Raw genomic sequence first — 24,836 nt, 5'->3', positions numbered from 1 at the left:
ATTTGGCCTTTACCGTAAATGATACCCTTTAACTGTTTGTTGAAATGTTTCTTCCACCTGTTTATATATATTGCAAAATTCAGGTGCATTTTGTGGTAAATATTTAACAAAGAGAGTCCAGTTCTAATTTGGATGAAAAGTGTAATATTAACAAAAAAAATGTTGCTATAATCTTTCAAAACCCTTTTATTCCAATAGGGCGATTTGTTTTGTTGAAGAAATAGGGCGATTTGTTTTGAAGAAATAGGGGAAATAAAGCGATGCCGATTTGCTTTGTTCATGAAAATAGGAGATTAGGTGTGAGCATTAGCGTTGTTCATGAAAATAGAAGATTAGGTGTGAGCATTAGGGTTAAAACGGTAAAATTATGCAACAGGGTTTAGGTTAAAATTAGGGCTCATGAAAATATGAGATTAGGTGTGAGCATTAGGGTTGTTCATGAAAATATAAGATTAGGTGTGAGCATTAGGGTTAAAACGGTAAAATTATGCAACAGGGTTTAGGTTAAAATTAGGGCTCATGAAAATATGAGATTAGGTGTGAGCATTGGGGTTGTTCATGAAAATATAAGATTAGGTGTGAGCATTAGGGTTAAAACGGTAAAATTATGCAATAGGATTTAGGTTAAAATTAGGGCTTACGGGTTACCTTTAATATATAAGAAGATAAGAAGATAAGAAGATTAGGTGAGAGCAATAGGATTGTTCATGAAAATAGGAGATTAGGTGTGAACATTAGGGTTAAAACAGTAAAATTATGCAATAGGGTTTAGGTTAAAATTAGAGCTTACTTATTAACTTTAATATATAAGAAGATATGATTATGGGGTTTTGTCAACACAAAAAAAAAAAGAAAAAAAAGAAGTGACATGTGGGTATAGAACCCTGATTATGAGGATAAAACCCTAAGTAAACAACAAACTCCGTTGCGTGTGTTTGACACCTTAGTACAATTGATAGCAATATGAATTGCGCAATTATCGCTAACTGAAAAGTTAGGATCTTCTCAAGAGAGCTATAACAAACTAGGATAGCTATAAACAACACAACGCGTTGTTTTGTGTTTTACACATTTTACTATCTTTTAAAATATTTATGAGTTCCACTATTTGTTTCTGTTTCAATACATTCATATTTACAACATGAATTGCAATCGATTGTTGAATGTTCAAGTAAGTTCGTTTTAGATTTATCTCTCTCTCTCTCTAAAACCTAATAAGAGTGTTGTCTCACTAAAACATCAAAGTGTGGTTTCAGATACCCAAACCACCGGAGCAGAAGAGATCGGTGCAACCATCTTGAAGCACGACCGTGTGTTTCATAGTAAGTGTATGTTTAATTTCACACGAGAAAACAAACTTTATTTTAGGGTTTATAATTGATTTTAATATGTTTCTCGTTTTCGAGATGAGTTGATTTTGCATTATTGATTATTTTCCGAACAAACAAACTTTCTTCTAGGGTTTTGCGGAGGAAACAAAACTTTCTTCTAGGGTTAAGAATTGATTTTAATATGCTTGTTGTTTTTTATATGGATTGTTTTTGTCTTTAAAATTGAGTATGATCTATGGCTAGAATTGGTAGTTTTTTCATTGAATGCATCCAAATATTTGTAGTTTTTAGCCTTAGATGTATCATCCAACTCAATTTCATAAAAAGCATCCGATCCTAAATCACTTTTAGTTAAATTCCACTCTATGAAGCACGAAACCGGACACCACACAAACATTCACTCGTTGGCATTTTTCATAATTTAAGAAAATCACATAATTTAATATAGGGTTAAATATGTTTTTGGTCCCTATAAATATGTCAACTTTTCATTTTAGTCCCTCTAAAATTTTCCTTCAATATTTAGTCCCTATAAAATTTTCAATCACTACTTTTGGTCCCTATTTTTAATTTAATTTTTGTATTTTTTAATGAAATTATGCAGAAATGTGTAAAATATTCTAAAAAAATTTCCTTTAAAAAATTAGAATTTTTTAACAAAACACAAATTAAATATGAATTTTAAACCGTAAAGAATATAAAAATTCATATTAAATTCATGTTTTGTTAAAAAATTCTGAATTTTTTTGGAGTGATTCTTATAATATTTTGAATTTTTCTGGAAAATTTTATTAAATAATATGAATTCTACATATGAGTTTACTTTAAAAGAGGGACCAAAAGTGAAGATTGAAAATTTTATAGGGACTAAAAATCGAAGGAAAATTTTAGTGGGACTAAAACGAAAAGTTGATACATTTATAGGGACCAAAAATATATTTAACCCTTTAATATAATTATATGTGTCTGTGTCGTTGTCGGACACGACATCGAGATACGCCTACACCCAAGGAGTGTACCTGCTTCATGGTACTATTGATTCAAAATCAACCCAACACACGTTTGTGGCTTCCCTCCCATGTTGCTTCTTTCTTACACTTCTATAACTCAAATTACCACAAACACAAACATAGTATCTAAACCTTGATTATCCTATGGAGGTTGGCCCAATACTAAAATGGGAATCTATCATAAAATGGTGTGCACATAAGCTCATATAAGATAAAGATTATTGGTATACATGTCTCTTAAATAGAATCTGTGTCAATTCAATTCCACTACTGTATATCTTTAAAATTTTAAATGAAAACACTTATATTAGTTGAGTCAAAGGAAAACAAATCTTCATTTCTTAACCAATCATAGCTTACTGTACATCAGGTACACATGTACTGTTGTAATAGTAAATATCATTTGGATAAAGATTTGATTTTCCATGTGAAAGCAATTTAGGTATATAAACACAAGTCAAAAGTCACACACAGAATCATCCTCAACATCTCAGCATATATACAAGTCTTGTATCATTTTGCTACTTCTATTCCATTTTATTGTAACTTTATTTGTTGAAACAACATGGAACATTTTACCACCACAATTTTATACCTCACATTTTATCATATTCTATTTATTTATTTCCTATATATATATATATTAGAAGCATAAGTTTTTTATTTATATCACAGGCATCTCACCAAAAAGGGCAGGGAAAAAGGGACATAAACCAGCCCATCCAAGTCAAATCAGAATTACTATAAATATGCTCATTTTCTAGTTGATTGATTCAAATCAATTACATCTCCTTTAATCTAGAGGATTCATTCCTATCATGCCATTCTCATATGTCAATAGATTTTTCAATATGTTTTGGGTTGATGATTTCCAAACTGGTATGTTGCCATCTCTTGGAGCAAGAGTCCACCAAGAAACTAAACTAAGAAGTTACATAATCTCCCCCTTCAATCGAAATTACTGGTAACGACGACGTCTCTTTATCTTTTGAACTCTGTCTCTTGAGGTTACAAATTTAAACTCGTAACACTAAGTTGACACATGGACTAACGATGTTATAATATTATATAATATAATTTCTTGCAGGGCTTGGGACAAGTGGTTGATAATTCTAGTGCTTTACTCTGCATGGATATGCCCCTTTCAATTTGCTTTTCTGCCTCAAAAACATGACACACTATTCATCATAGATAACATTGTGAATGGTTTCTTTGCAATTGACATAGTGATGACATTCTTTGTTGCATATCTTGATAACCATTCTTACCTTCTTATTGATGATCATAAGAAAATTGCAAAAAGGTACATATCTAACCACTTCACTATGTTATTTCTTTTTTCCTTGTAAATAAAATGAATTTTAAATTATCAAATAAAAAATTTGACAAGAATTATTTTTTTCTTCTTCCCATAAAAACTTCGATTTCAGGTACCTATGTACCTGGTTTATCTTTGATGTTTGTTCAACTGCACCTCTTCAAGCCATTAGCTCCATATTCACTGATCATAGCAGCGAGTTTGGATTCAGAATTCTTGACATGCTTCGTTTATGGCGTCTCAGACGAGTCAGTTCACTCTTTGCAAGGTAAATCTTCATATCATGCTCATCTTTATTCTCGATTTCTTCCAAGCATTGTTTTAAATCACAATCGCGCTTCAATTCTCAATATTTCAAAGAATAGTGGTCAAATGCAGCTAATACTATCCTAAACTTAATCGCGTTGTCGAGACATCAAAACCTTGATGTCACGACCCAAATTTCAGTCGCATAACTTTATTTAAAACCATACTTTCGAGTATCATGGTACTTACTAGCTCTTCCAATTCGTTCTTTCAGCCTTGAGAAGAACATTCGCTGGAATTACTTTTGGATTAGATGCATAAAGCTCATTGCGGTAAGCTTCTACATAAACTTTTCTATTTTTGGTTTTTAATAGGTTCCTTCTAACGGAGGTAATCCTATTCGAAGAATCAATTATTATTATTTTTGAAATGTTTCCACTTTTGATCAAATTTTTCAGGTGACCTTGTTTGCAGTACACTGTGCTGGATGCTTTAACTATTTACTTGCAGATAGGTACCATGATTCAAAAAGGACATGGATTGGTTCTGTGTACCCTGATTTTAAGGAAATGAGTCTTTGGGATAGATATGTGATAGCAATGTATTGGTCAATTGTGACACTAACTACTACTGGATATGGAGATTTGCATGCTAATAACACTCAGGAGATGTTGTTTGACATTGGCTATATGTTGTTCAACTTGGGATTAACAGCTTATATCATTGGAAACATGACAAATCTTGTTGTTCAATGGACAAGTCACACCAGAAATTTTGTATGTTTTCTCAACCTTATGCTTTTTATATATTGTTTAAGTGATTTATCAATATTATTTTATTTATAGAGTTCAACTATGATGCACGGATACCGGTCACGACACGGACACTGACACGCCGACACAATTAAAAATTTGAAAAAATTACATAATTCAATGTAATTACAAATGTCGGTGTCGGACATATTCCTAATATGAGGAGTGTCTGTGCTTCATACTAATTCAATAATATATTTTTTTATTTGTATGGACCAACCAACATTAGATCATATCTTACTATTTAAGTATTTTAATTTGGTCCCTCATAATTTTGTAGCGGTTCAATTTAGTCCCTGTAACATATTTAGACAAATTTATAAAAAAATATTTATAAAAAGGGTAATGCTCCTTAACTAGTGCCCGGGGGTAAATATTTATTTATATATATTGGTTTGGGTGGTAAATACACACAAACTTGAATGGATATATGATTGCAGATATTAATACTCTAGGACTCAACCTTAGGGGTGTTTGAGGTGCGGTTTGGTTCGGTTTTGAACATAAAAGTCATCTAAACCGCGAGATAAAAAAGCGTGCGGTTTGGTTCGGTTGAGTTTTAAAAAGTCATCAAAACCAAACCAAACCAATGCGGTTTGGATTGGTTCGGTTTGTGCGGTTTATCGCGAGATAAAAAAAAAAATTACATTAACTCTAATGTTGCCTACTTGTTACAAAATAAACATAAGACATTTTATATTGCTATTTATATGATAAAATAGGTAAAACTTATATCAAAATAGGTAAAATTAAAAAGAAACATAAGCATGAAACAAATTATTTGCAAGTAAAGGAAACAAATTCATCACTGGAAATGAATTGAAAGAGATGGAAAGGAATTAGAATCAAACCTGATGGTGCAATAATGGAAAAATCGAATCGATAGAGATTATTCTTGAGGTATGTAATTGGGCTAGTACATGTTTAAGTAATATTCATTATTCTTGCAGTTTGATTTGGTTCGGCTGCCGAGATGCAAACCGCAAACCAAACCGAACCACGCGGTTCAGTGCAAAAGTAATCCGAATCATCCGAACCAACTGCGATTTTTTGCGTTTTCGGTTTGGATTGGTTTTGTTTGCGATTTTTTTATTTGGTTGGTTTGGTTTTGAACACCCCTACTCAACCCACCCATGACCAACATATATAAAAATATATATTAATTGTTTTTAGCAAAAAATGTATATTAATTGTATTTTACAAATTAAATTATATTTTTTAACAAGGGTTAAAAATTTAATTTTTTTTCCTCAAAAAAAGAAATTTATTTTTTGACAAATAGTATTCTATAGGATTTCGCTAGCAAGTGTTGTAAATTTATTGAGTAGAATCCTATTCATTCTTGAGAGGGAAAACTATTAGTACATATTAATATTTTTCTTCTGTACTTCATATTCTTCTTGTTTTTTTTTTAAGTATTTGTACTTTTTATTCCTACTTAGTGCATTAAGTAACATTTTCCTTAGAATAAATCAGGACTTTGGAGTCTCAATCACAAATTGAAAATTAGCATTGAGTATTGATCACACAATTATTATTCAAGCTCTAAAGTTTTGATTCTGACATTTAATTTTTTTTAACCTCAAATATGGTATATTTAAAACTAATTTTCTTAATAGTATATCTTTAAATTGGTGATGAAAGTTATTGAACACACACACAATGAAACAGTTGACAAAATATATATACCATAAATACCAGTTAACCACGAATAAAAAGTATACCAAAGAATCATTTGTTCCGCGTGAATCTTACATATGACTAGTATTTTTTTTTCATATTTTTATTTAATCATAAGTATAAGCATCGAATCTAAAATTTGTCCAAAACTTTATGACTGTAACCAAGTCATTAGTTGTCAAGCCAAAATTAGTCCTGCAATTAAAGGAAACCAAAAATAAAATAAAATAAAAAAAGCATTTATTTTGTCGTGTAGTGGTAGCAATCTTTTAGTGGGTCCATATGAACCATGTTATACCCACTGACATTGGTCCAAATTTATTTTCCAATTGGGGAATGTGGACCATATTACTATAAGTTCATAACGACTTGAACGTGTTTTGGTAGGATAGCATCTGTGTACCATAATGGTATATATTATTACCTAATTAGATTGTGTCACGTGGCACATCCTTTAAAAAAAATATATCAAATAAAGTATTTATAAAGTAAGATTGGTAGGTGGGACACTCTAATTGATCAATGATATATACCATTGGTACCTTAATGGTACAGAGGTGGTACCAACCCGTTTTGGTAGGGTGCAATAGTTCTTTTTTCAGCCAAGTATACAATGGTATGGTTTTCAATATTTTTTAGACGTGAAATCGAACCAAACTAAATCGATGATGAACAACATTTAAGCAATTCGTTATATTTTGTCCGATGACTTAAAAATTAAGCAACTGTTGTTTATTTACCGCATCGATTTAAGATCTTGCCAATATTACAATCCTACTTGATTTTCTTCACTGTAATGAATAAATATTAATTTTTGTGGCACAGAGAGATACAGTGAGAGCAGCAACAGAATTTGCATCAAAAAATCATCTACCTCATGAGACACAGGATCAAATACTATCACACTTATGTCTCAAGTTCAAAACAGAAGGACTAAAACAGCAAGAAACAATAAATGGCATGCCGAAAGCAATTCGCGCAAGCATTGCACACCATCTTTTTTATCCTGTTGTGCAGAAATCCTATCTCTTCCAAAGAGTTTCACATGATTTTCTATTTCAACTGGTACATTTTCACTTTTATTATTATTGGAAATATATTGTCTATTACAAGGTCTAATGTAAGTAACTTTGTAACAATAGGTTACAGAAATAGAAGCAGAGTATTTTCCACCTAAAGTAGATGTTATGCTACAAAATGAGTCTCCAACAGATCTTTACATGTTAGTCTCAGGGTCAGTGGTGAGTAATCTTAAGTTTGCAGTCAATTAATCGATCATATAATCGAAAAGTATGCGTATCTGATGATCAATTTAATCTGTTGCAGGATCTCATTCGCAGTGTTGATGGTCGTGATCAAGTACGTCATAACATTCAAACATTGCATGTTTACTTTTTCATGAATTTAAAACGCTATGCATCAATGGTATTCAATCATATTTCGCAATGAAACAATTCTATCTACCCTAACATAAATAATTCAGGTTTTGATGAAGGCAAGTGCAGAAGATACATTTGGAGAGATTGGAGTTTTATACAATAAGCAACAACCATTCACTGTTAGGACCAAAGAGCTTTCACAAATTTTAAGGCTTAGCAGAACTTCATTGATGAATGCCATACAAGCAAATCCAGAAGCAGCACCAATTATAATGTCAAATCTTTTTATGGTAATAAACATATTACACTTTTCTAGACTTATTTTATAGCATAACCTTTTGAACCTCTTATTTTTCACAAACTTAGGAGGCGTTTGTTTCATGGATACAAAAATTATTCCCTGGAATAACATTCCCAGGAATATATTCCTTGGAATTATATTCCTAGGAATATTTTAAAAAAGTGTTTGGTTACCAATTTGAATTCCTTGGAACTTTCTTTCTAAATTCCTGGGAATACTAGAAATATGTTTAAAATGTATAATCCCAGGAATAAATGTCAAAATTATTAAAATACCCTTTTACATTCAATAGATGAAAAATAATATTTTTCATGTTATTTTTAATCAAGCAAAGTAAATTATGTGAGTCAACAAAGGTATTGGTCAGGGTATATACTTGTTTTTTAATACATAACAAGAGTACTCTGTTTCAAGTTGTTACACGCCATTTAATTGAAGGCTGGCAGGCTGCCCAACACCTTTGACATGCAACAGCAACAGAATGGTGGATGCCCGCTCGAATATCAGTCACCGAAACTCGCATTTGCGCGGCCCAGCTCCGCTGGTACAGCAGCCTGGCAGGCCGAGAATCTGTCCAGCAGTTAAAAAAACGCAAAAAACAAAACATAAGACACAAACCTGTTATGGATGGATCTGGATCCAGATGAGTGAAAAGAGAGAGCAAAGAGGGGTTTATATATACGTGGGTTTCTATTAATTTAGAAAACGCGTGGGAAAAATTAGGAGGGAAGAAGCGCGGGTAAAATAGCGGTATGGGTGGGTTTTCGCCATGAATGTGGAGATTTCATTCCCAGGAATTGAAGATTCCAGCCCACCACCCCCGAGAATAAAAATAGAGAGTCAACGGGTAAATAAGATTCCTGTGAATCATTTATTCTTGGGTATATTATTTTTGTTCCCTTCTACCAAACATAGGAATATCGTATTTAATGCCCTTATTCTCAGGAATATATTTTTTATCTCCCAAACAAACACCCCCTTACGATTTTAGTTCGTAATTTCTAAATCTAAAATATAATCCTTCAGTTCATATTTTGGATTTAGAAATAAGGAACTAAAATTGTAAGTCTCTGAAAATAAGAGGTTCAAAATTGTATTTTCTTCGCCACTAAATTTGTAGCTTATCTTTCCTGATGTGTAATGTTGAATAATGAGTTGGTCCGTCATTGGATTGTGTAACAATGCATATGTGTAAACTTAAAACATCAATTTTCTCAACAAAAAAAATATACATAGCCACATCACCTAATGACTGATCAACTCATTATTAAACTTCACAAATTAACAGAAATACTAGAAATTTTCAAATTTTAAAAACTGAGAAACTATATTTCCGAATTTAGAAATGGAGGGACCAAAAAACTTGAATTAAAGGAAATAGGAGGATAAAATGTGCATTTAGACTAGATTTATAGTCTCTTAGAGAAAAACGGCTTTTTTGTTGTTGATAATTAATTTGTTGTTTATTTTGACAGAGGTTAAGTGGTCAAGAAGATTTGGGTTTTGGACATCCACCTACTAGATTGTCTCTTGATGACATACAAGTTGGAAACAACACAAGGAGAAATTCACATGATGAATTTACAAAAAATTCACATGGGGAAGACATATTGCATGACATGATACCTAACATGATTGAAAATCAGCCAGAAAAAGAAGCAAATGAAAAGAAGCTAAGTCCTGTTAGATGGAAACAGAAAGATCAAGAAGACAAGCAACAAAACAAGAGTCATGAAAATGGACAGACATTAGATGAACATATAATAGACTTTATGGAGACAGATAATCTTAGCCATGTTAGGAGTGACCAAATTTCTTTAGGAGCAAGTAACCATCAAATCGAAAGAAAAAAACCGATTTTTGTTGATAAGAGAGTTACCATTCACTATGTAGGCCAAGACAGAACCACCTTACAAGGACAACATGGGAAGTTGATAATTTTACCTGATTCATTGGAAGAGCTGCTCAAGATTGTTGGTAAGTATCTAATTAAACATTCTGTCAAATACTCTTTGGTAAATAATGTCGGTATATAGGTGTTTCATGCATGTTTGAATTGGCATTGAGATTGACAAAATCACGGTGAGCTACCTCGATTTTGACAAAAGCTAAAATTTGATGGTTCAACAAAATCACAATGGCACCGTAATTTTGCCAAACTCACTATAAATTTGAACATATACTTACAGAACGTTTTCCACGGTCAACTAATTATATCTTTTAGCATGATGTCACTCTTTGATGTTCATATTAAATATTTATATGGTGAAATATAATTCGATAAAAATGTAAAACTTTTTTAAGTAATGTGTGTGCATGGTCATTGAGGGGTAATCTTGGCGCAACCGGTGAAGTTGTTGTCATGTGACTGAAAGGTCACGGGTTCAAGTCCTGGAAACAGCCTCTTGTGTAAAAACAGGGTAAGGTTGCGTACAATACACCAAAGGATGTGACCATTTCCCGGACCCTGCGTATGCGGGAGCTTTAGTGCACCGGGTTGCCATTTTTGTGTGTGTAATTAAATTCATGTAATGTCAGAATGGTTCTTCTTAATATAAGGAGAACAGACCCTCTCATTGAAATTCTTCAGGTTCTTGTCATATGAAACTTTTGTTTTTATCTCTTCTGCAAACATTAAATAGTTAGAATTGTACTAAAATTTGTGAGCATAGAACTAAAGAGAGAAATTCTATGTAAAATTTTAGACTATTTCAGTAGTTGCTTTGATCTTACATTCATATTCTTGCTATCAATCTGTGAAATTTGCAGGAGAAAAGTTTGGAGGGCCAAAGCCTACAATAATACTAAATTCGGAGAATGCAGAGATAGATGAACTTTGCGTCATTCGAGATGGTGATCATCTGTTTTTTCTTTCCGGCGACAATGAAACTTTGAGTTAATAGTTTAGATATAAAACTAGAATTTATAGTATTCAGATACACACAGATTACATAAAATCTCATTGGAGATGTTGCTAATCTCCTTTTACTATGCAATAATTTTGAAAATTTCTTTTCATGCTTATACTAGATGCAGATCATAATGAATGCACACCCAAAGGAATGAAAGAAACAATACAAAACTACATAATAATCAAACTTGTTGCTAGCTCTGGTTGTTTTGCTTCATTTTCACATGCATTGTATCACTGCTAACCTAAATGAAAAATTGGAATAAAATACTCGGTTCACGTGTGAGTGGTTAAGTTCACATCGTCTATGAATGGTGAAAAAGTGGATAATTAGAGAGGTGACTCATACACCTAATGTATTAAGATTTTGGGTGGAGATGTGGCGTCTCTACCTCTCTCTTGTTGTCCAGGAGCATTGACCCATCGTTGTTTCTGACACTGCCTAGACTCCTCAAGTGGTATCAGAGTCTTGATTCGGCTTGGTGGAGTGGGGGTGGATTTTGTTATAGGAGATGGAAACTCATCCTTGTGAGGGAGATTGTTGTGGTTAAGTTGCACATCGCCAATGAATAGATAAAATGTTGGATACATAAGAGGTAACCGCATATATCCAATACCTTAAAATTTTGAACGGAGATATGGCGTCTATCTTTTATCTCCGTCTCTTATGGTTTTGATTTTGCCGCGTACCCGGGACACCCCAACATGAAATGTCCTCCAACACATTGAGTGCATAGCATGATCAATGCATTGTAGAAAATTTAATACCATAAAGTTGTCTTGTGGACAATATCCCACATTTTCCTTATACTCCGCTTCGACCCAAAAGATTTCAAGACTAAAAGAAGCTATGTGGATTTCAAGACCAAAAGATTTTAAACCTAGAGTCTTGACTGAACCTAAGCCTTATAACTTCAGGCACAAGGCACAAAAGAAGTATAAACCCTTCAGAATCAACCCAAAAGGACCCATAAAGATATGAGTACCGAAGTCTGAAATTGTCTATGCTGCAGATATGCTTAAGAGGAATGGAAAAACAGAGATCAAGGTACCTGAACAATGGCTGCTCGCAACAAATGACAGGAGAAAAATATATGTTCCAAACCTTGTCCATAAAAGAGGGAGGAACTGTGAGATTTGGAGGAAATAAAAAAGGCAAGATTATTGGTATGAGAACTATTGGTAACTATTTTATCTTTATTAATAATGTTTGGTTTGTTGATGGATTGAGACATAACCTACTTAGCATAAGTCAATTTTGTGATAATGGTTATGAAGTGATGTTTAATAAGAACAACTGCACAGTAATCAATAAAACTGACAAATCCATAGTGTTTGAAGGTAAAAGAGAAAACAATGTTTACAAAATCAATTTTTCTGAATTGGTTGAATAGAAGGTAGTTTTCCTTCTATCAGGGAGTGAGGAGAAATGGTTGTGGCATAGAAGGTTTGGTCATGCTAACTGGAGATAAATCTCTAAGCTTAGTAAGTTACAACTGCTTAGAGGTTTATCAGACATTAACTATCACTCAGATGTGATGGGATAAAACCGCAAGTGCACGGTTCTACCGGTGTAGTAATAAAAGAGTATTGTTCCGACAGGGAGTTATGAATTCAATTAACTTTTAATAATGATTAGATTGAAAGTTTAGAAGGTAGAAAGTTGTATTTTTGTTTAAAAGAAAATAACAATAATAATAAGAGAGGTGTCTTGGAATTATTGGTTCATCTAATTGACAAGTCCTTCACAAACCAAACTATTAAACTTATAACCTTATGTTAGACCTAACTTTTAAAGACAGTTTCTCTTTTGTTCCTATAGCAACCAAGCCTATTTCGCTGACTTGATTACTATTAGATTTTGGTTCTAGGTTGCAACCAAGCCTATTTCGCTAACTTGATCACAATTAGAATCCTTGAAGTTCGAAACTATATGTCTCAAAGATTGTAAAGAGTATGTCGCTGCCTTTACAATCTTTGTCTAAATTCACTTGTTCGAATATCAAAGCTCCACTTTCGTTTTATGAGTTGAGATTTGAGAAGATGGATTAACAATTATCAAACCCTCCACTTTCGTTTCCACAGTTTGATAATGGTTAATTCATGTTAAAATGGTGAATTTAGATTAGAAATTAGGGTTACATAAGATTAAGGTTTAAAGCTTGGTTTGATTAGGATTATGTCATTTAGACTTATCCAACAATCCCAAGACAAGAGAAGTCTACTTACTAACGTTCATTGTAGACATAGAAGATAAGAAGACGAAAAAGAACATAAAATAAAGGTGAACTTTTATTCAAAGAAACAATTGTCACTTATTATTTCAGAGAACAAAAGATGAATATTTGTGATGGGTAGATACTCTATTTATAATTTACATTCGACTTAGAATCTAAGCAATTACATCACTAGAATGTTCCACAAGAATACCAAAATAGAGTAGCTTAAAATCTAAGCAAAAGCAGCAAAATGGTATAATGGGCGCGCCACTTTTATATTATTGTACAAGATCTTCAAATTCTTTGCACAAGATATTTTTGTATGAGATATTCATATTTTTGTCCTCAATCCTTGCACCAGATATTTTTGTATAAGATCTTTTATATTGTTGGCACGAATCAGCTCAAATTCTCCTTTCTTTTGCTCCAAGACTCAATCTTTAGAATATTTGTTCCTGAAATATAATAACTTGCAATTGTATTAAAAGAGTTCTAAAAAGGAAATAAACTTAAATAAAATAAACTCAAATATAAATAAAACGAACTTAAATATTATATTAAAATAGATAATTATCGACTCATCAAGATGCAGGCTGCGGTTATGGTGCATATATAAGTAAATCCTTATGCATCATCCATAAATCTAAAAATGGTTTCTGTGAGTTGTATTCCAAAACCATTAGATGTACTTAATGGTTTTCAGCACCCTGCATATATCATAGTATGTTTTGTATAAAATTATGCCAAAACCATTTTACTGTGGAAATGGTTTCTGTGATTTGTACTCCAAAACTATTTCTGGATTTAATGTAGGGTGCATAAGGATTTCCTTATGCACCATAACTGCACCCCAAGATGCACTATGTGGAGCATGTCAAAAAGGAAAATTTTTGAAATCTTCTTTTAAATCTATAGACATTGTTTCTACTTCTAGACCATTAGAACTACTTCACATGGATTTGTTTCGACTAGTTGGTACAACATCAATTAGTGGGAAAAAGTATGGTTTAGTCATTGTTGATGTGGACTTGGGTCAAGTTCCTTAGAACTAAAGATGAAACATATGATGTGTTTAATAACTTATGCACACAAGTACAATCTGAAAAAGAAATGGAAATTTTAAAAGTCAGAAGTGATTATGGTGGAGAATTTGAAAATGAGTCATTTGAAGCTTTTTGTAAAAACAAGGAATTATCTAAGAGTTCTCTTCTCCTAAAACTCCAGAACAAAATGAGATTGTAGAAAGAAAGAACATATCCTTACAAGAAATGGCCAGAACCATAATTCATGAAACTAATATGGCTAAGTACTTCTGGTAGAAGTTGTAAACACAACATGTTATGTTAAGATTAGAATCTATATTAGATCAATTCTGAACAAAACTAACATATGAACTCTTTAAAGGAAGAAAAACCAAGCATTTCTTCCTTTCATCAGTTTTGATGTACATGTTACATCTTGAAAAATAAATTTTATCTAAATAAATTTGATGTCAAGGCTCAGAATGGAATGTTTTTAGGTTACTTTGAAAGATCCAAGGCATACAGAGTGTATAATTCTGAAACACAGTGTGTTGAAGAATCAATGCACATCAAATTTGATGACAAAAAGTCTGACAATGAAATGCTAGAGCTAGTTGAAAGTTTTGCAGATATTTAGGAAACTGAATAAGCTTCAGAACCTGTTCAGACTTTCGAGTCTGATTTCAATCCTAAAGGTTCAGAAGATGATCATACTCCAGAAGCTCATCAAGATAAAGAAGCTTCTCAAGAAGCAACTCAGACAAGATCCAGGGGAAACAAAGACAGACCCAAGAAGATAATATCATCCTTCAGAAAATAACATTCAATGTTGGGACTGATGTCAATGATTGAACCAACTTCTGTTGATGAAGCACTCTCTGATGATGGATGGATAGTTGCAATGCAAGAAGAACTCAATCAGTTTCAAAGAAATGATGTTTGGGATCTGGTTGTTAAACCACCTCAGAAGAACATTATTGGAACAAGATGGGTATTAAGAAACAAGTTCAATGATCTAGGTGAAGTTATCATAAACAAAGCAAGACTTGTAGCTGAAGGTTACAGGCAACAAGAGTGTATTGATTATACTGGGACATTTGCTCCAATTGCAAGACTAGAAGCAATAAGGTTACTTCTATCATATGCAGTTAATCATGGCATAACTTTATATCAGATGGATGTTAAGAGTGCCTTTCTAAAAAGTGTAATTTCTGAAGAAGTGTATGTCAAACAACCTCCTGGTTTTGAAAATGTAAAACATCTAGATTATGTTTTTAAACTTAAGAAATCACTTTATGGTCTTAAACAAGCTTCCAGAGCTTGGTATGAGAGAATGAGTAATTTCTTGCTGGAAAATGATTTCTTAAAGAGGACAAGTTGACACTACACTATTTAGAAGAACACTTAAGAAAGATATACTAATTGTTCATATATATGTTGATGATATAATATTTGGTTCTACTAATGCATCTCTTTGCAAGGAACTTTCTAAATTAATGCTGGATGAATTTGAAATGAGGATGATGGGAGAATTGAAGTCCTTTCTTGGAATTCAAATCAACCAATGCGGAGATGGAGTATATGTTCATCAGTCAAAGTATATAAAGTAGCTTCTGAAGAAGTTCAATCTTCAAGAATGTAAAGTGATGACTACTCCAATGCATCTAACCTGCACTTTAAGTAAAGAAGATACTAGTACAAAGGTTTGAGACTGATTTCATTAGGTTTCCCTTCTGAAAAGTCAATCCCTTTGCCATTGTTTCTGTAAATGTTGTATATCATAGAAGCAACTTTGCTCCTATCAATACCAGATATAATGTACTCCTCAAGAGCAATTTCCTCTTTGCTTAAAGACTTTCCACTACACTTCTCTTGTAGCTTCTGACAAAGGTGCTTGAGTTTTTCTTCATAAGCTCTACAGATGAAGTCAAACCCTTCTTCAGTAGCTTTCAGATCCAATAGAGTTGATTCTTGTTGCTTCATCAAAGCAACATATTTTTCTTTTAAATCTTTAAACTCATTGGTTCTGAATTCAAAGTGTGTTAGAAGTTCTTTAAGAAACTCAATTAGTTTTTCTCTGGGAAATTTAGAACAAACCTCATTTTCATCTTCAGAATCTGAATCAGTATATGCTTCTGAAGTCACTGTAGCCATTGTTGGAACAAAATGTGTTTCACAATAAACCTTAATGAATTTTGATGATAACAAGGTATTAAAAATTGTCAATTGGTTATTGCTAATAATTGTTCAAGTGTACAGGACCAAAGGCAAGTCAAGTAATTTCAATAGGTCTTGGAAGAACAATGGAGAGCAAAGGACTTTAAAGCATCTGAAGAAAACTGCGTCTGAAGCTAAAGTGCTTCTGAAGCTGAAGTGCTCATGAAGTGATGACGTCATCAGAAGCAGAAGGTCATCAGAAGAAAGGTTTTTATCAGAAGCGAAATCATCACCAGAAGTTACATTTGATCAGTAAAATTCAAACTGAAGATTCAAAGTAGATGTTTAACATTTCAACCTCGTCTAAGAAGAACGAAGAATTGAAAGGGAGGTATCAACGGTCATTTGGAGAGAACTGAGTACTTGTCCTTCGTTAACGGAGTTGACAAAGTACAAGTGTACAACCACTACCTCCACTACTCTGTTTTTGTCCACTCTACAAGACAAGACAACAGCTATGCCTGCAGAATTGTTCCTTCAAGATGGGAATGAATTTGAAGCTAATTCTTCAAAGGACTACACCCAAATCAGGCAAAGGATTACTGGTGGATGATCAAAGGAACTCAACGACTCTTTAGACGTGCTAATCATCTCAACGTCTCTTTCACGCCTCTATATAAAGGAGTGAAGACTTGAAGATTGTAGATAGAGATATACAAGTTAAAAAGCGCCAAAACTCTGTCAATTTGATTCTACAAAGCACATTGAATTTCTGCACTGATTTGATACATCTTAGAAATTCACAAGTCTAGAGTCTTTATTGTATTGTATTGTGAACACCACTGATTGTATATCAAGTCTTCAAGTCAAACATATTTTCCTGTAATTTTTGTTTGATCAGAAGACTCTTGCCTGCGTGCTTGAGCATTAGAAGACTCTTGCTTAGTGCTTGAGCATTGGAAGACTCTTGCCTGTGTGCTTGAGCATTTTGAGAAGTCTCATACTTAGAGAGTATTGAGCATTTGTAATCTTTGTGATTATAGTGAAATCTCCTTGGAAGTGCAAGGGGGACTGGACTACTTCCGATCTGTGGAAGGAACCAGGATAACTGCTTGTGTCTTATTCTTCTTTTCTCTACTTTGATCTTTTCCGCTGCATATCTGATTCTGGTCATTACATCAGAAGCTTTCCTAAACTGCTTCTGAAGTATTATCAGAAGAAGTATTTTTTTGAGAGAAAAAGAAAACACAATTCAACCCCCCCTTCTTGTGTTTTTCTCACCTTCAAACATGCAACAACAAGAGGCTCCTGCCTACGAGATTAAAGGAAGGACCATGTCTTTGGAGGAATGGGACTTAAGAATTCAGTCTGAATGTCCAGTAGATTTCATCTCTTTGGCTGCTCACAACTGTGACATTAGGAATTTCTACGACACTTAAGGCTTGGGAAGCTACTTCAACCTTCTAAATGGTCCAACTTATCAGTCACTGGTACGACACTTCTGGGTCAGGGCCAGCATTCACGATAGAGAAGCTTCATAAGCTGAAGAAGCTGAGAAAATACTTCTCAATCCTGAACTGGAAGGGAAATCCAGAAAGGAGATGGGATTGGAACCATTCTCTCGGACTGAGATAAGGTCAAGCATCATGGGGATTCCTGTATGCATTATAGAGGAAGTTATAGCTTTCGTTCTCAGAAGGCCAGTTGGAGGGGAATATAAAGCTGGCATTACAAACGTGAAGGATAGCCCCTGGAATGATATTGTGAATCAAACACTCTACAACAAGCTCAAAAACTATTCTTATTCTAATATGTCACCTCACACTAAAGTGATGCTGAAGATTTAGAACGAGAATCTACTACCAAAAGGTGGTGGTAGTGATCAGCCTTCTCTGGAGCACAAAATCCTTCTGCACTTCTTCATCACTGATGTAGAAGCAAATGTGCCCAGATACATTTTCAGGCACATGGTTCAACAGCTCAGAGAGAGCCAGCAGAAGAATAGGTGCTGGGTGCCCTATGGGAGGCTTCTCTCTGAAATCTTTCACCAAGGAGGGATTCTCAAACTGCTGAAGGAAGTGGACTTCTTTACTGATGAACAGTTGGGAACTGTTAGAGGGAAGATCATAAATGCAGAAACTCTAAGGTCCATGCGTCTGATTGATGTAAAGGATCTTAAGAAGCTGAGCACAAATTTGACAGAATCTGATGTTAAATCAGCCCTGATGACTGATTTTCCTCCTATCTGCAAGCAAGACCCTCTGGAGGTTCAGATGAACTTCATCAGAGAGCATTTTTGAAAGGACAAAGGAGAAAATCAGCTTGAAGGATGTACTTGAGCAAATGTATGGAGGAGTTCTTCCTGTTGCCAAGAGCAGGAAGACAAAAAGCAAAGCACTGTCCAAAGAAGAATACTTGGAAGAAGAAATACCAAGAAAACCTTCCAAGAAATCCAAGAAAGCTGATCAGGTTGAGGTTGCAGCACCAAAACTCAAAAAGGCTAGAACTGTCAAGACAGAAGGTTCAACAGTTTCTGCTTCTGAGAAAGTTACCCAGAAGAAGAGAAACAGAGAGCCAGATGTTCAAGTTGCTGTTGAGGAAGTTGCTCCTCATAAAAATGCTACCAGAAGGGAAGCTGCTCTTGATGCAATCAGAAGCAAAAGATCAAAGGGAAAGACAAGCGTTCAGGAGCGTATCAAAGAAGCTGCTTCAGGAGCTACTTCTTCAGAACCAGCTTCAGAAGCTCATTCATCAGGTATTCCTTCTCAACCTAAAGCTAGAGTCAATATTCAGATTCTTGACCTTCCATCTTCACCCTCCTCATCATCCTCTACTGACTCAGATGATGTTCCTTTGAGTCAACACCTTAGTAAATTCCTTACAGGTTTCAAACCTACCAAATCTAAAATTTCTGGTACCATAGACTTTAAGCAGACGCAAATCAATTTCTCTGAGCAGAGGATAAAAATCTGTGAAAAATTGAATTTGCCTGCTGATCATTTCTTTCAACCACCCTTGATTGAACCTGTTAGTATCCAACATCCAGAAACCAACCCTGTAACCAACTCACAAAATAACCAAACTCCACAAAGAGCCTCTGAAGTAGTTTCAGAAGCAACTTCAGAAGACCCCCAACAACAAGAAACCTCAACACTTCACAACCTAGAAAAATATCTAGGAGGTGAAATGCAACCAACACCCACAAAAGCCTCTAAAACAGTCCTTGAAAAGACTGTTTTGGAAAACCAACAAACAAACACCCAACCAGAAACTCAAACCGTCCCTGAGCAAATTGTTCCTGAACCTACTGTTCCTGAACAAGTTGCTTCTGACCAAGAGCAAAGTGTTCCTGAACAAACTGTTCCTGAATACATTGTTTCTGACCAACCACAACAACAAGAACAACAACCAGAATCACCAACCATCAATCTAACTTCTCCTGAACAACAAACAACTTCTGACCAACCTTCTACATCTCAAACAACCATCCCTGAACCTACACCTATTCCAGACACCATCCTGGAATCTGAATATATTGATGAAGAGCTTATAAGGTTAAGTGATGAGATTCAGAGACTGATTCTTCTCAGAACAGTTCTTGTACCCCTAATTCACTATCTTGATCAATGGATGAATCTGAAGAAGGATTTTAATGAGTTGCTGGATCAACTTAGTTCAAAATGCATCTCAACTCATTCTAATATGCTGAAGAAAATGTTGGATGAACTTCATGAAGCTGCAAGAGTAAAAGAACTTGATTATGTGCCTCTGTTAACCAATACTCCTTTCTATCCAGAGAGTGACTACATCTCAAGGGCTGACAGAATTCGTGAAGGGCTGAGAAGAAGACTGAGAGCCAAGGAAGAAATGGTAAACAAGCAACAAGAAGAACTCAAGAAGAAGTCTGAGCAGATTAAGTACTTAATGGAACAAGTGTCTAAGCTAGCCAAACCTTAGTTGCACATCAATTTTGCTTGTTTAGATTTTGTTTTAAGTATTATATTGCTTTGACTTTGTACTTTGACTTGTCTATCATTACTTCTGAATCAATTGATAATTTCTCATGCTAATTACAATTTTTTGCTCTGATTATAATTGCTGTATTTTTATTTGTTTTTGCTCTGATACGTATGTTAATTACAGTTTTACACAAACTCTTTCTTTTGTTTTATTTACTTTTTGTTGATGACAAAAGGGGGAGTAGTTGTATAGTATTTTTAGGCTCTGAGCCCCATTAAATTAACTTGATTAAGTTAACTTTTTGATGAGCTTTGCTCTGAACCATTTTTGTGCTCTGAACCTTTTTTTAAATACTTCTGATATTTCATCATCTTGTGCGTATTCTATTGAAATTTAATTAATGAGTATAGAACTCAGGGGACCTCACCTTAAAGATCTATTAGACTCAGGGGGAGAGCTTCCAAACCTCTATCCCAGTAGTAAACTTATTAATTAGATCAACAACAATTGAGCATTTTAAATACTATTGTTTGTCATCATCAAAAAGGGGGACATTGTTGAAACAAAATGTGTTTCACAATAAACCTTAATGAGTTTTGATGATAACAAGGTATTAAAAATTGTCAATTGGTTATTGCTAATAATTGTTCAAGTGTACAGGACCAAAGGCAAGTCAAGTAATTTCAAAAGGTCTTGGAAGAACAATGGAGAGCAAAGGAATTTAAACATCTGAAGAAAACTGCGTCTGAAGCTAAAGTGCTTCTGAAGTGATGACGTCATCAGAAGCAGAAGCTCATCATAAGCAGAAGGTCATCAGAAGCAAGGTTTTTATCAGAAGCAAAATCATCACCAGAAGTTACATTTGATCAGTAAAATTCAAACTGAAGATTCAAAGTAGCTGTTTAACATTTCAACCTCGTCTAAGAAGAACGAAGAATTGAAAGGGAGGTATCAACGGTCATTTGGAGAGCACTGAGTACTTGTCCTTCGTTAACAGAGTTGACAAAGTACAAGTGTACAACCACTACCTCCACTACTCTGTTTTTGTCCACGCTACAAGACAAGACAACAGCTATGCCTGCATAATTGTTCCTTCAAGATAGGAATGAATTTGAAGCTAATTCTTCAAAGGACTACACCCAAATCAGGCAAAGGATTACTGGTGGATGATCAAAGGAACTCAACAACTCTTTAGACGTGCTAATCATCTCAACGTCTCTTTCACGCCTCTATATAAAGGAGTGAAGACTTGAAGATTGTAGATAGAGATATACAAGTTAAAAAGCGCCAAAACTCTGTCAATTTGATTCTACAAAGCACATTGAATTTCTGCACTGATTTGATACATCTTAGAAATTCACAAGTCTAGAGTCTTTATTGTATTGTATTGTGAACACCACTGATTGTATATCAAGTGTTCAAGTCAAACATATTTTCCTGTAATTTTTGTTTGATCAGAAGACTCTTGCCTGCGTGCTTGAGTATTAGAAGACTCTTGCTTAGTGCTTGAGCATTGGAAGACTCTTGCTTGTGTGCTTGAGCATTTTGAGAAGTCTCATACTTAGAGAGTATTGAGCATTTGTAATCTTTGTGATTATAGTGAAATCTCCTTGGAAGTGCAAGGGGGACTGGACTACTTCCGATTTGTGGAAGGAACCAGGATAACTGCTTGTGTCTTATTCTTCTTTTCTCTGCTTTGATCTTTTCCGCTGCATATCTGATTCTGGTCATTACATCAGAAGCTTTCCAAAACTGCTTCTGAAGTATTATCAGAAGAAGTATTTTTTTGAGAGAAAAAGAAAGCACAATTCAACCCCCCCTTCTTGTGTTTTTCTCACCTTCACAACCTAACTGCTACTTTAATATCTTCTTCAGAATCCTCCTTTTCAGAGTCTGATTCGCTATCTAAATCCTCCCATGTTGCCATTAAGCTCTTTTTAATCTCCTTCCTGAATTTTCTTATATTGAAGCTAGATTTCTTTGGTTTGTCCTTGGATTTTTCCTTCTGAAGATCAGGGCAATCTGCAATAAAGTGTCCTGGCTTCTTGCAGTTAAAGCATCCCTTCTGATCTTCCTTCTTGAAATTCTTGTAGCCATTCTTCTTCATCAGAAACTTCCTATTCTTCTTCGCCAGATACTCCAGCTTGTTTGAATCCCCATCAGGTGATTCTTCTTCAGATTCCACAACCTTTAAAGCTTTTGATGACTTTCCTCTTGATGGTAGAGCAATGGATTTGCTTTTCTTGGAAGATTCATGTTCATTAAGACTTATCTCATGAAATTTGAGAGAGCTCACCAGATCCTCAACACTTAGAGTGTTTAAATCTTTAGTTTCCTCAATAGCAGTCACCTTTGGTCTCCATCAATTTTGTTGGCTTCTTCTTTTTCTCGTAACTAAAAATACAGATCAGAAGCAGATAGAGTTCTACTTCTGAAGAGATGTTCAGACTAATTGTAGCGGATAAAACAGAGAGAGAGAGAGAGAGAGAGAGAGAGAGAGAGAGAGAGAGAAGAAAGACACAAGCAATTTATACAGGTTCCTTCCACAAACCAGAAGTCAGTCATGTCCCTCTTGCACTTCCAAGGAGAGTTCACTATGTAATATCTGATTACAAATGCTCATTACTAAACTTAGTAAGAGACTTCAAATGCTCAAGCACAACTGCAAGAGACTTCCTATGTTGCTGAACACAATCAAGAGACTTCTATTGCTCAAGCACAACTGCAAGAGACTTCTATTGCTCAAGCACAAATGCAAGAGACTTCTGAATTCAAACAGAATTACAAAGAAAATGGTTTGAAGTTGAACACTTGATATACAATCAGTGGTGTTCACAATACAAATCAGATACAGACTCTAAAGACTCTAGAATTTCTAAGATATGAGCTTTGATAAGAAATTCTAAGTGAACTTTGAAGTGGAGAACAATTTCAACAGAGTTTTGGCTCAGTTAATTCTTCGTATTGTTCTTATGAAACTATGAGTCTTCACTCCTTTATATAGAGGTGTGAAAGAGACGTTGAATTGCCAGCACATTCAAAATAGAGTCGTTAAAGCTTTTGATCAATCATGAATGATTCATTGCCTTATATGGTTATTGTCCTATGAAGGATAAATTTCAAATGTATTCCCATTGAGAAGAAACATTGTTGCAGGCAGAGCTGTTTTTTCTTGTCTTGTAGCAGAGACAAAAACAGAGTAGTGGAGATAGTGGTTGTACAATTCGTACAAACGTACTATGTCAATGCTCTTTGAAGAATAAGCATCCAATGCCTTCCAAATTAGTCGTTGTTATACTTTTCCAGTCTTCTGCAATCTTCAGACGAGTTTGAATCCTTTTGAAGCTTTAAGTTGCATCTTCTGATGAACTGCAACTTCTGGTGATTCACAGCTTCTGATGAACTTGCTTCTGATGACGTCATCACTTCAGGAGCACTTTGTCTTCAAGAGCACTTTTAACTTCAGGAGCAGTTTTCTTCAGACGCTTTAAGCTTCCATTTTTGTTGATGTATTTGCTCTTTACTTGTTCTTTCAAGACTTTTTAAGTTGTCAAATTTTTGTCTATAGTCCTGTACACTTGAACAAATATGAGCATATCCAATTGACAATTTTTAATACTTTGATATCATCAAAACTCTTAAGAGTTATTATTGCTAAACACATTTTGTTCCAACGGTCATCTCTTTGTTGGATAATTCATTACAACATTGCGTCCGGGGCTAAAAAATGGTTTTTCTTATTAAAAAAGTTTATCCACTGCGGGGATGGGGCAGTGATACCAGAACCCGACGGGGATGAGGTTCGATTTCTAATCCCCACTAGATATGGATAGGCTAACAGGTAAGTATATGAGAGTAGGGTATGGGGACAGGGAAGGTAAAATTCGTCCCCACCCCACCCCATTGATAGCGTAAGACCCAATTTTTTTCCAGGGGACGTAAGACCTAACTTAGTATCTAAAAAAAAATAAGAGAAACTTTTATCTACATGTATTTAGCATATTTTATCTAATGAAATGCAATGATTTCCTTCCCTCAAAAAAGAGAAACTTTTATTCCATGCGAAAAATAAATGGGACAGTTAGTGTTGTCCTCTTTACACTTGTTTGGTTGATAAAAGAAATCGAAAAAATAAATGGGACGAGTTAGTGTTGTCCTCTTTACACTTGTTCGGCTAATAAAAGAAAGGGTTAAATATGTTTTTAGTCCCTATAAATATGTCAACTTTTCGTTTTAATCCCTCTAAAATTTTCCTTCAACTTTTAGTCCCTATAAAATTTTCAATCACTACTTTTGGTCCCTATTTTTAATTTAATTTTTGTATTTTTTAATAAAATTGTGCAGAAATGTGTCAAATATTCTAAAAACAATTCCTAAAAAAAATTAGATTTTTTTAACAAAACACAAATTAAATATGAATTTTTAACCCTAAACAATATAAAAATTCATATTAAATTCATGTTTTGTTAAAAAATTCTGAATTTTTTTTG

At 34.2% G+C, this 24,836-nt stretch overlaps 2 protein-coding genes across 2 annotated transcripts; one reads left to right on the top strand and one right to left on the bottom strand.

The window, feature by feature from the left end:
- Nucleotides 1–1,114: 1,114 nt before the first annotated feature.
- On the top strand, nt 1,115–11,185 carry LOC25502404 (potassium channel KAT3). The gene is made up of 13 exons (XM_013589811.3): nt 1,115–1,171; nt 1,257–1,322; nt 3,017–3,305; nt 3,429–3,644; nt 3,772–3,927; nt 4,180–4,237; nt 4,364–4,681; nt 7,223–7,462; nt 7,540–7,638; nt 7,724–7,756; nt 7,881–8,066; nt 9,553–10,054; nt 10,847–11,185. The coding sequence occupies exons 3-13, from the start codon at nt 3,160–3,162 to the stop codon at nt 10,975–10,977; spliced, it is 2,085 nt and encodes a 694-aa protein (XP_013445265.1). The 5' UTR covers nt 1,115–1,171; nt 1,257–1,322; nt 3,017–3,159; the 3' UTR covers nt 10,978–11,185.
- An 11,001-nt stretch (nt 11,186–22,186) lies between these two features.
- On the bottom strand, nt 22,187–24,250 carry LOC112417350 (uncharacterized). The gene is made up of 2 exons (XM_024772933.1): nt 24,246–24,250; nt 22,187–22,655 (listed from the first exon to the last, which is right to left on the bottom strand). The coding sequence occupies exons 1-2, from the start codon at nt 24,248–24,250 to the stop codon at nt 22,187–22,189; spliced, it is 474 nt and encodes a 157-aa protein (XP_024628701.1).
- Between the last annotated feature and the right edge of the window lie 586 nt (nt 24,251–24,836).

This window comes from Medicago truncatula, chromosome 8, assembly GCF_003473485.1.
Source record: "Medicago truncatula cultivar Jemalong A17 chromosome 8, MtrunA17r5.0-ANR, whole genome shotgun sequence".
Lineage (NCBI taxonomy): Eukaryota > Viridiplantae > Streptophyta > Magnoliopsida > Fabales > Fabaceae > Medicago > Medicago truncatula.
The sequence above is the reverse complement of the archived record's forward strand: the minus strand, read 5'-3'. Positions and strand labels throughout refer to the sequence as shown.

Bases quoted from the DNA above. Each gene is read 5' to 3' on its own strand.
- LOC25502404 (XM_013589811.3), top strand. From the start codon at position 3,160: ATGCCATTCTCATATGTCAATAGATTTTTCAATATGTTTTGGGTTGAT. The intron at 3,306-3,428 runs GTAACGACGACG...AATTTCTTGCAG, and splicing joins CCCTTCAATCGAAATTACTG to GGCTTGGGACAAGTGGTTGA. The intron at 4,682-7,222 runs GTATGTTTTCTC...TTTGTGGCACAG, and splicing joins CAAGTCACACCAGAAATTTT to AGAGATACAGTGAGAGCAGC.